The 12,036-nt window shown below is 45.4% G+C and overlaps 1 protein-coding gene across 1 annotated transcript in view; it reads right to left on the reverse strand.

Annotated features, from left to right (window-relative positions):
- Positions 1-532: 532 nt before the first annotated feature.
- LOC146808573 (pepsin A-like) overlaps positions 533-12,036 on the reverse strand; it is a 32,846-nt gene continuing 21,342 nt past the window's right edge. Inside the window, exons 6-9 of the mRNA XM_085623597.1 lie at positions 3,968-4,084; positions 1,983-2,127; positions 1,593-1,691; positions 533-763 (exon numbers count right to left, since the gene is read on the reverse strand). Of these exons, the coding sequence (XP_085479723.1) occupies positions 638-763; positions 1,593-1,691; positions 1,983-2,127; positions 3,968-4,084 (487 nt within the window). The 3' untranslated portion in view covers positions 533-637. The remainder of the gene's footprint in view (positions 764-1,592; positions 1,692-1,982; positions 2,128-3,967; positions 4,085-12,036) is intronic.

Genomic DNA, 12,036 nt, shown 5'->3' on the forward strand with positions numbered 1-12,036 from the left:
CTGACATTTAATGACAATTCTTTTCCTTCTACCTTGCCAAAATCCTTTAATGTTCCTGGTATCAGGAACTCTGGGCTGAGGAATGGGGGAGTACAGAGAGACATGCAGGAACTGGAAAGGATTTGTAATCTCCACTCTCTTAACTACCGCTGCAAAGTGGACCTCTCACACCCATGACACCCTGTGCCATAGTCTACACCTAGATTGAAGTAACAAGATGCACGCTGGGACCCTCGGACAAGGTCTTCTGATGAAAGGTACAACCTGGAGACACTTGTGTTAGGGAGCGACCCTAAAAAAGGTTTCGCATGGATGAAAACTGTACTTGAAAAGCTGAAATCCAGTAAGAGAATGTACTAGGATCACACAGATGGACAAAATGGGAGGACCCTATGTGTAAGAAGGCGGACATAAACCACTTTTCTAATGAATAAGTAATTAAATAAAGGAGCATTCTTGAATTCTTGAGACACTTTTCATATTTAATCTAAATGAATCTAATGCTAATTGATCAGTAAAAGGAGAGACGCTGTTGTGGTTCACCATGATTGTTTATTATTCACTCAATATTTGTACACTCAGTCATTTTACAAAACCCCTGCCTCTAACTCACAAAGACAACTAACAAACTTTATGTTCATGCAACGGTGGCGAGGCCGATGTAGTTGGCGGCTCTGTCGAAAACGACGTAGTACTGCCTGATGAAGACGTCTCCCAAGATCCAGACTCCATCGGTCTCTTGGAAGTTGCTGCTGCAGTAGTTCTGGGGAGGACAGGAAGAGATATGCACGTAAAGATTTAGATTGTAAAATTGGGACAAATTAAAAGTTCCAATGTTCTAATATAGCCTTAGAGCCCGCCGTAGTGGGCTCTACTGGCCATTAAATGCCTACTCCAGCGTTAAAGAGGAAGCAGGTCTTTAATGGCTGGTAGAGCCCGCTACGGTGGGCTCTAAGTCTATATTAGAACATTGGACCCCAAGAGGGCAGAATGCTCTACTTTGTAAAACAAAGGCCTCACGGAGCCCCAGGGTGTTGAAATTTCCTCGGGTTCCGTGAGGCCTTTGTTAAACATTGGAATGTTGATGCTCTGGGCTTCTACCGACCATTAGAAGCCCTGAGCACTCCATTGTTTTCAATGGAGCGCCCAACATTCCAATCTTCTAATAGTATTTATGCCCCCCCATGTTTTCTAACATAAAATGAATTCAGATATTCTTAAAACCTGAGTTGGGTCCAGTGATGAGCCCCATAGCTTGAGGTAAAGCTCTCCGAGGCAACCAACAATTCTAGGAAGAGAGGCTGAATTAAGAGGGAATGAAAAGAGGTCTCCAAGAGTCACCCTACTTTGGCACCAATCTTCTGATGCATAGTCCCGTGTGACTGGGACCAGAAGCAGTGGGAGGTCTGACTCTTCAAGAAGGGTGGGAAGCATCACATTATTGTAGAAGTGGGCCCGTTCTTCTGCTCATCTTATGAGGCACCTCAAATTCAGGCTTCATACGTGCTCTCCTTAAAAAGGGAGAGTTTTTCTGATTTTAAGGCTCTGTGCTAGCGCCTGAAAGACACACAGAAGCTGTTTATGCTCCTTACCTGGTTGATGTAGGCACTGGCCGGCACCGGGTACTGGACGCCATTGATTGTGAAAATGATGTCAGACAGCGAGCTGATGGAATTGCAGTTCACCACATACTAAGGAGCATGGAAGGAGAAAAAACAAATGAAAGAACATGTGTTGAGAATATGATCCAGACATTGCTGTGCATTTGATGGATTACAGAATGTGAAAAGTGGATTTATCTGCAAGGTTGTTTGAGAGATCAGCGAGTGAGTGACATGAGATGAGAAGAACAGAAATGATTCAATGGAATCACCTCAGATGCAGGTGATTGGCTTATCCTGAGTATGCAGCTTCAGACATCAGGATCTCCCAGGGATGGACAAGGTCCTGGAATGATCACCCCTCTGTACCCTATCTCTTACCTCGCCATTTGAACTCTGATAAGCTCCAATCGCATTCTGGATGTTTGAGATCCCGGGGGACAGACCAGCAATAAGGGACGTTCCGGTGTCGACGATGGCCTGGCAGCCTCCGTTGCAGGCGATAACATTCCCGTTCATGGAGATACTGGAGGTAGAGATGGAAGAGAAATTGGATTACAGCTAAGATACTACAAAATGAATTTAACTATTCATCTTTGAATACAAATCTTGAAAAAAAAGTACAGGTTTAACACTTTTTAGGGGGTATTTATGAGTTTACATTGTCTCCATAGCCAGCAATCAGTGTCCCCCAAACCCTTTTCACATGGCAACTGCAGGTGATGCATCTGGGAAACAAAACCCTGTGAGCAGATCCAGCATGTGAAGGCACCCTGAGGGATCTGTCATAACTCACATTATCACTGAAGAAAAATCTCCACAACAGGAGACCAGCCACAGACACAGCTTCAATAGTGTCCCAAAATTGTCAGGAGCTCTGTCCCTGAGTGACCGGGACATTTAAAAACATTTTTTGTCTGGGGCCATCATGATTTAGATGGAAGACCGGGACGGAAAGCTTTCTCATGAAAATGGGATAGAAACTCTGGTGTAAATCATCCCCGTCCTCAAGTCTTAAAAAAGTGAGGGGCATATTTAAGGGGATTTGGCATAAGGCAGTGCAGCAAGTCACCTCGCTGTGCTGCCCTATGTCACAGTGAAAGGGCAGGAATGCACTGTATTTATCTAATACGGTGCATTCCTGTTATTTCCCCCTGCGCTGGTACCGTTTCAGCAGACTAGCGCCAATGTAGGACTGGTGCAAGGGTGCCAGTGTTGTCAACAGGATTGTTTTTGTGCAGGAAGGGGCACCTTCCTGCACAAGAATCATCATAGGAGGCTTTTTCCTCTTAGAAAGAGGCAAAAAGAAGATAAATTAAGTTAATTACCTCCCCTGGGACGGCGCATCCACAGTCTTACAGGGTGTTGCATATCTGGAGAAATGTCAAGATCCAGGGGTGTTGCATGGGAACAGCAACCGCAAATGCCTCTCTAGCGCAGAGTGAGGCAACACAGTGATTTGCGCTGCCTTTGCCTTGCCTCACTCCATATCTATGAGGCATTTGCTTTGCGTGGCCTCCTTGAATTGATTTTGTGGTTTGCCCCGCCGGAGCGTCACTAAAAGCTATGCTACAGTGGCACAAGCGGCTCAGGAATATGCCCCTGAGTTTCCACTGGTGCAGCTGGCAGTTATGCCACAGTCGGAAAGGTAATGCCGTGAGGGGAACACGAGAAGGAGGTAAGGTATCTGACTACATTTGTCAGATGTCCCACTAAGGTCCTTCTCCAAATGAGGCCATACATATTCACCCAACCGTGTTCACTACTTGAGCATCGCGTGTGTGCTACCTGTGTGGAGCAGGGAGATGTTGTGCGCAAAGGTGCATGTATTCACATCCCCGGTAAAGTCATCTAGTCACCAGTGGCCTGATTTGCAAATTTGCTTTTAGAAAGGTCAGAAACTTGTTACTAAATGTTTTTTTTTAGGAATTAAAACGAAAAAATATCCTCATCTCCCCCAAGTGAATGTGCCAGGCCTGGCTGCAGTGGGCCCATGGCTATCTGGCAGTTGTTGTCTCTTGCTGTGTGTATAGCCAGGAACAAACACTCCCTTCAGTCCTCAATCCTCATACATTGATATGGTGTGGAAATTTCCAAGGATTTCATTGAAACTGTCCCTGGATTTGGTGTTAATTTCAGTGGGGCGGAGAGGTGGTGCTCCTGGGCCCCCTCCTGATTTCCTTCAGTGCACCAATGGCAGAAGAGCTAACATTTGTTAACAGCTGGATGGGTTTGTGTGGACTGGTTCTCTCCCTAACCATAGATCACTGATCTATTGAGTTGCTGACTGCCGCCTGTCTGCTACTGACCGTCCCTACACCTGACCTGTCCTTTGTTACACCTGACCTGCTGTTTGTTGCACCTACCTCTCCAGGGTGATCTGCCAGTAGGTCTCGGCGGAGAGAGGTATCCAGTTCAAGCTTCCAGTGTAGTAGGAAGATTCGTAGCCACCAAAGATCACCACGCTCCCGCTGGCTCCATTCCTGTGATCACAAAGAAGAGAAAATTGAGATCAAATGATGAAGGTTCAGACGAGAGAGGCTTCACCTATGCAGCAGGATATAGCATTTGCTTCTGAGTGCAAAACTCATCTATTTCAATCTGCGCCACTTCGACGTGGGCGACATTTACGACTGGGCATTGTTAGCGGGACGCGCAGTGTGGATGTGGCTCTCAGGTTGACAAGCAATGTCTTACCTGCTGGAAGTGTAAATTCCACTGATTCTAAGCTGTCAGGTTGTGAACTTGTCCTGTTGTGCTGTAAAATATCAGCTTTTGAGTCTGAGCGCCCACAAAGTAAAGGCTGCGTTTGGAAAGTTGGTCTGGCAGTGCGACCTGGCTGGTGGTGAATCTATTGGATGGTGGAGTCAAGCTTAGTCATTCTGTATGTTTTAATCCATTTTATTCGGCTTTGCAAATACGACAGTGAGATATGGCACATCAACCGGAGAACAGTGGAGCAGTATCTCCCAATTCCCACCTACACATCATCCCCCCGCCCGCATCCCATCTCATAACAGGCTGTGGTATCTTCTCCATAGATGAAGCCCAGGCGTTCTTACCACTCTGCAGGTGACGCGTGTCATGCGAGTCACGTGAGTGGGCTTAGAGAAGAACTAAACTTCACAGTTGTTTCCTCCTTTGTTACCTCCATCACTATACTCCACCATCATTCTATGAAAAATAACATTTAGTAATATTTTGTATAAAATATACTTACCTGAAGAATCCTATAATCATGTGCCATCACCAACCACTGGGGGTGAATGTTTTGCCATTGTGCAACATTCCGTCCATCATCTTGTGTGTTTTGCTGTTCACCCTATGTGGGAAGGGTATGCCCAGACGTGGGTCCCGTGCTCACTACGCCACTGGAGTCAAGCTATCCTGGCTGAAGAGGGGTGAAACCCCGAAACCGGTCCTAGGATGCTTGATTCCGGTCCAGGGAAGACATGGCTTGGCAGTTTGAGCTGGACTGTTCCCATGAGGCACAGGGCCAAGACTGATTTGCATATGGGGTGGCGTGGGGAGCAAAATAACGATGGATTAAACCCAGATCTGTGACTGGGGGTGAATGTTTTGCCAATGTGCAACATTACATCCATCATCTTGTGTGTTTTGCCATCACCAACCATCCATTCTGACCTAAAAACTCAACCTAATGCAGTCTTAACCTGTTTAAAAAATACAAATGATATATAAAGCCCTTGCTCCGGAGGTTCTGTCCATTGGATGTTCCGGTTCGCACCGTACATGCTCAACAGAACCTTCGGGTCATTGGACGAAGCATGGCTGGCGAGACTAGCATGTGCTACCCTTTGGAATAAAATGTTGTGTGTGAGGGGAGTAAAGTGCAGGAACTCTCCTCTGCTGGATATGAAAGATACATGGCCTTATTTACAAGAAACGACGTATTGCTGCGCCAAGGAAGAGATGAGTCAACATTTTACGACACCATGGATGCACCAGTTTTACAGTACAGAGGTCTGTGGCGCAAGGTCCCAAAGATGCATCAGAAATTCGAACGTATCCGTTGGAAGGATGCTGCAAAGCATTTGGCCTAAAAGTGGTGCATTGCTGTAGTTGGTCAAACAAGGAGGCGATGCCTCAGTTTTAGCTTACACAACTGTCCTACTGTATGGGGACCAATGTAATAGAGTGTCAAAAGGTAAAAAGGTCACCATGCATTGGTCCTGGATGTCACGCATACAAGTGGGCATAGTCTACTTATGTGTACCACAGGTCCTACAGATGTGTGACATAAGTCATTAATGGCGCTTAATGTGTGATTTACTGTGTTACCTTCTTATGCGTGCACTTAGATTTTGAGAGGATGTGACTTGATTGCAGATTACACTGTTTCAAATCATTTCAGCTGGTTGAATTCCTCTGTAACAGCCCATGCGTCACCCTACGCCTGGCTTTTCGAGGTGTAGGAATTTTGATGCATCTCAAGCACAGTGGCCCACTACCCGACAATGCGTGACTTTTACAAAAAGTTATAATACCACAGCGTCAGTTTTACTGGGGATTTTACGAAGGAACGCCTAACTTTCATATATTAATTCTAACGTGACACAGCCGATTCAGGCGAAGTAAAAAAACACGCATCCTGACGAAAAGTGACGCATCTTCCTTGATGGGCCCCTATGAAAATATGGAGAAAAGATTGTGCTGCTGCTGCGTAAAAAAAAATCACGCAGCGGTAGCGCCAGCTCCTTGTAAATATGTCCTACAACGTCATTCTCTGAGTATTTTGCTAGATTAGGAACTTTTCCGTGCCGCGAGCTCGAACTTGTCAATTCTCATTTACTTGCCACATGTGGCACCTGGACCCCCTTGTGTTTTTGGAGCTCCTTGCAAACGCTGGGTATCTTGTCTTGATATAAAATATACCCTCATGACAGGATGTCCAAGTACCCCCAACGCGGATGTTGCACCTGGTCACCAGGCACCAGACCTTCTCATGAGTCGCCCCCAGGCCACCTCTAGTTCCTTCGTTCGTTCCACCTGAGCTCCAGATGTAGTCAAGTTTGTTTGAGGCGAGCACCGAAGTGACCCAACCAGAGCATCCTTGAGTATCGACAAGACCTACTCATGCGCACCTCAAGGAGACTCTGGTTGTCCAGCTGCACATTGCTGTAAACTGCTGCTTCCCTCTCAGTCCAGTCGTTGTTTTCGCCTGCTGGTGTCTGTAAGTGTGGTCATGATTAGCAGAAGGCAGCAGACATGATTTACATAATTGTATTTATTTATTTAAAACATTTCTAATGTGCTACCAACTGCTATGTGGAAAATTCAGAGCACACAAAAAGTAAGGGCGTGTTTGGCCTGGGAATGGCCCAAAGTCGACAAGGGGACTATAGTTCCAAGTCAATAATAGACCCATGAAAGCATCAAAAGATGGCTATGCCTTGAGTATATAGCAGATAGGAGCCTGGGTGTCAGGGTAGACCAGGTGCTTAATTTGAGACAGTAGAGTCCGATGCTCGTGACATCCAGGACCAATGCAAGGTGGGTTTCAGTCTGAGGAGACTTGGTGAGGGGCTCCTGTGGAAGTTACCTTCATAAAGAAAGGTGTGGCCAGCAAATCTTTCATATCAGAACTGATGATGTTAAGAATCTGTTATTGACAGAGGTGGGACTGCAGATGGTTGGTAGGGAACAAAGGACCAGTCATTTAATTTGTAGTGCAGTCATTCATCACCTTTGATGAAGGCAAAGTGTGGTAGTCTGTAGCCTTCCCTGTGGTGGGAGACAATGTAGGATTTGAATGCATTCCCACAAACCTCCTCTATCTGGAGACAGATGGAGGGTCTCTATCGAAGATCACTTCCAGGTTGGCTCTTGATTTAGAAGGTTGGTGGGATCCCACGCCATCAGGCAGACCTAAGGGGTTCAAAAGACGATCGAATAAAAGCGCATTATTTAATTTGTCCTAGTAAGGCACAGTCGGCTGCGTTCCAACCACTGGTGAAAATGAGAGGGACGATGAGGTACTTTGAGATAGTTGTCAGGGTGGTCCTCAACCTTTAGAAGGAGCTGGGTGCCATCTGCATGCCTGGGGTATCCAAACATACAAGAATCCATAACAGCTGCTAAAGGGGGTTTATAAGTCTTAAGTAAGATGGGGCACAGAGCAGAACCGTGAGGAACGCGGCGATGGATATTCTGTGTGCCTGAAAGTAAAGGTCCCCATTTTGTTTGATGTGTGCAGTTATATAGGGTAGTAAGTGTACCCTATGGAACTAAGTCCCCGCCCACTTGTTTGTCAGTCACGGTGACTGCCGTCACAGCAGGAGGAGCCTCAGCATATTACCTTCAGGCCAGGATTGTCTACTACGAGTCGTCCTTCTAGCTGTGTGACCATACATGACTACAAACTCACTGATTATCTACAAGGCTAATGGTACTCCTACTGGTACTATTGGTGTTAGAAGCGCCACAGCTCCTACTACTCAAATTGCAAACCCATAACCTATGTTGCTGCTGCTATCAGTAATACTTGTTCTAGTATATACTAGTGATATTGTAGTGTATGTGCTAATACATGCAGCCTCCCGGAAAGTACCTGTTGCAAGGTGTATTCCCTGCGTTTCCCCTCACCTTGTTGTCCTACCTTTCCCACCCCTATAGCCTGCTATGGTTCCTTCCCCTTTCCTGCAGTTCCTGCTGTCACCAAAAATCCATGGTCTGTTGGTGACGGTTCCCTCAGCTGTTAGCTGCGGTGTTTGTTGGAGGCTGTGAGACCAATAAACAGGAGTTTACTCACGATGCTTTGACGTCTCTTTTCAACATTTTGGAGATGATTTGCTGCCGGTCAGGGACTTGCAGCCAGCCTCCGCCCCAAATACTTTCTTTACCACAGCAACCTGTAGTCCCAGTCCTGACTGTTCGTGTGAGCCGCTACTTACAGTGTCGAGGTAACACAGTCCTAAGGTGAGGAGCCGAGTGGTGGGCAAAGTCGAGTCAAGTGCGTGTCGTCTGTCCGACCGTCTCCTGGGACTGCATACTGTGTCCCGCTTCGACGCGTTCGCCTGCTGGGCCGTCTTCCGCTTCTAATTTACATAAATGATCGGAGCCTCTTGAGGGATCTCCAGATCCAAATATTGCTCTCGATCCAATTTTGATCAACACGATGACGGGCACAGCTTGGAGCAGTTCTTACATGCTATTGCGAACTCCGATCTACTTTGCTCGTCTACTCTGCAACTTTACGGAAGCTGGAAAGACACTTTGGGCAAAAAGTGAATGTGGTCTTAGCGGGACAGACATTCTTTTGCAGGGCGCAAGAAAAAACTGAAAAATTTACATCCTACATAGCTATGGTGAGAGGTTTGGTGAACTTATGTGACTTTGGCTCCTTAGGTGATTCTCTTATTAGAGACCAGCTCGTACGCTGTACTAATAACCCAAAAATCCAAGAGAAGTTGCTGACTGGGAGCCCTGACTTGAAGGCTGCTTTGGAAATAGCTAAAGGTAGCAACCATACAGCTGAGTGAATTAGAGAAATGAAGCATTCTAATTGGAACGAGACAATACAGGTGGTGAAAAGTAAAGTTGATCCTGAAAGTGTTGAGAAGGAGAGTTTCTCGAGCAAAACATTTGGTGAACCCTCTAGTAGCAAGTTTCTAGAAGATAGGAGGGGTGAAAGACTAAGGTGTTACCGTTGTGGTAATTGCAATCATTCAGCAAACAGCCCAAGTTATCCTGCTCAATCCACAGTCTTTAGGAAGTGTAATAAAAGAGGACACTTTGAAAAAATGCATGTTCAGAAAGAAAGAAAAATGTACATGCAATCGATGAGGTTGCTGAGGGAACCAACAGTATGTATATTTTCCAAATTGAAAAAAAACTTTGTGCAAGGGTGTGGACTACCCTAAACACATTATTTCACTCGATGACATCGAATTTAGTGAGTTTGCTGACTAGCGCTCTCCATATACTTTAATCGATTACAAAATCTTTAAGGAAAAGTTCCTTGGCAGGTATTACACGCTGAATTCACCTGAGTTAGATCCACAAAGTTATAATAAGGATCCCATTCCTCTGGTGGGCATGTTCGGCATGCAAATGAAAGTTAAGGAACGTTTGACTCAAGGGAAAGTTTACCTTACGAGAAATGGATCATGTTTGTTGGGATGGGCTCCCCAGAAAGAGTTAGGCATTAGGCTTGACCCTAACAGAGTTTAACCTGTGTTTGCTGTAGAAGGGAGTAAACTGGAGCTCAATGCTATTTGTGATGAGTTCCCTGAGGTGTTCTGTGATGATCTGGATCATTTAAAAGGCTTCCAGCACAGAATTTAAGTAAAAGACAACGCAGTCCCTGTAATTCATAAAGTGCGTCCCATTCCCAACCTCATGCGAGCTCCGTTGAGGTAAGAGTTGGACAGGTTAGTTTCACTGAGCATTATTGTACCCATTGAAAGCTCTTTGTGGCTTGGTCCAATTGTGGTTGCTCAGAAATCTGTGGGAAGGTGTTTGTGTGGACCTGAGGGATCTGAATACAAACATTTGGATAGACAGGTTCCCCTCCCTCGCTTCAATGAAATGATCAGTATGATGGGAAAGGCAGAGATTTTCAGTGTGATCGACCTATTATCCTGCCTACCATCAAATTGATTTACACCTGATTCTAGGTCGCTTACATAGTTTATTACCCCTTTTGGTGCATACAGATTTCTCCACATGCCTTTCAGCTTAGCTTCAGCTGCTGCTGCCTTTTAGTGTGTCAAGCAGAGCATTTTGGGAAGAAGTGATAACATCCTTTGTTTCAAGGATGACATCCTTATTCATGGAGTGTCAGTACAACAACATGCAGCCACTTTGAGAATTGTACTTGAGGCTCTCAAAGAGGCTGGCTTCACAGTAAGTAAGGATAAGTGCAAAATCGGTATAGATTCTGTAGACTACTTGGGCAAACCATCTTAAAGAATAGAGTTAAGCCAAAGTTATATTTGGTCAGAGCTGTGAGAGATGCTCCTTCCCCAAAGAATAAAGATGAGTTAAGGTCGTTTTTGGGGCTGACATAATATATGAATACGTTTGTCAGGAATTTTACATCACCTTTAAGGAATTTATTAAAGAAAAATACCCTTTTTATCTGGGAGGAGGTTTGTCAGTGTTCTTTTGAGGCTTTCAAGGAGGCCATTGTGAATGCTCCCTCTCTGAGCTGTTTGATATACGACCCAAAACTATTTTGACCTCAGATGATAGCGGTGTTGGTGTGGGTGCGGTGTTGTCGAAAGTAGTAGATGGTAAGGAAGTGATTGTAGCCTTTGTGTCTAGAGCTTTGAGAGAAGATGAGTGCAATTACTCTACAGTTGAAAGAGAAGCTCTGGCTTTTTCTTGGGCTATTGGCCATTTAAATTGTTTTCTATGGGGTCTTCCTTTTGTGGAATGCACTCTCCACAAGCATTGATGTACACATTCTCGATCGAAGGGAGGGTTGCCACGACCCCCAGGATTTCCAAATTGCTCTTAGGTCTGGAAGCATTCAATTCCACTATAGAATATGTGCCTGGTAACAGGAACTGGCTCGCAGATTGTCTTTCACGGCTACCCTGGATTTAGGGAAAGCTAGTGAGTGATGCCATGTCTGAGAGTGGTGGGATTGTGGCTTCAGTGGAAATTCCAGGAATTTCAGAGGAAGAGTGGGAATCGCAGATAGGTGGTGAGGAGACCTTGGAACAAGTCAAAAGCAAGATCATTCATGGTTGGCCCATTAAACCTGGTACACTTAGCGATAACCTTAAGGATTATTGGGTTGTGCATAATGAATTAGGCAGTACAATTGTCTTAATGTCAAGAAAACCTGCCGATCAGGCTCTCCAAAGTATGCTGTGGTCCTATCATACCACACCCAACTTGGTTACCAATATCTTACTGTTCCTGGCGTTAAAAGGAAGACTTCCCGGAACCAAGTATCACTCAACTGGTTGGGTGGAGAAGTGCCCAGAAGGGTAGATAGGGTCAAGATGAACAGGCTTAGAGAGCTCTACCAGCTTAATTACAAAGAGAAGTATGACTCAAAGTATGGTGCTGTAGAGGGCAGGTGAAAGTGGGAGACATCCTCCTGGTCAAATTACCAGTGTCTCGTCAAGGAGGGGGAAGCAAGTATTCAGAGCCCATGAAAGTGGTCAAGGTGGGCGGGAATGGGGTTACACTGGATGACTGCCGCACATGGAGTGTAGACATGTTATCAGATTGTCATCCCTTCTTAATCAAGAACAGTCCGGAGGTGTGTTCAATGGGTGATACCAGATCAAAATATGGTCGGAGGAGCATGAGGCCACATAGAGACTTGAGTGGCACAGAGATTATGTTCCACACTGATCTATAGTTCTGTAGTTGCTGTGGGAATATTGTATTGTACTAGGGTCTGGGATATGGTGTTTATCACTTTCAGAACTACTGTAATATTTGAATGTATTCG

This window comes from Triturus cristatus, chromosome 8, assembly GCF_964204655.1.
Source record: "Triturus cristatus chromosome 8, aTriCri1.1, whole genome shotgun sequence".
Classification (NCBI taxonomy): Eukaryota; Metazoa; Chordata; class Amphibia; order Caudata; family Salamandridae; genus Triturus; species Triturus cristatus.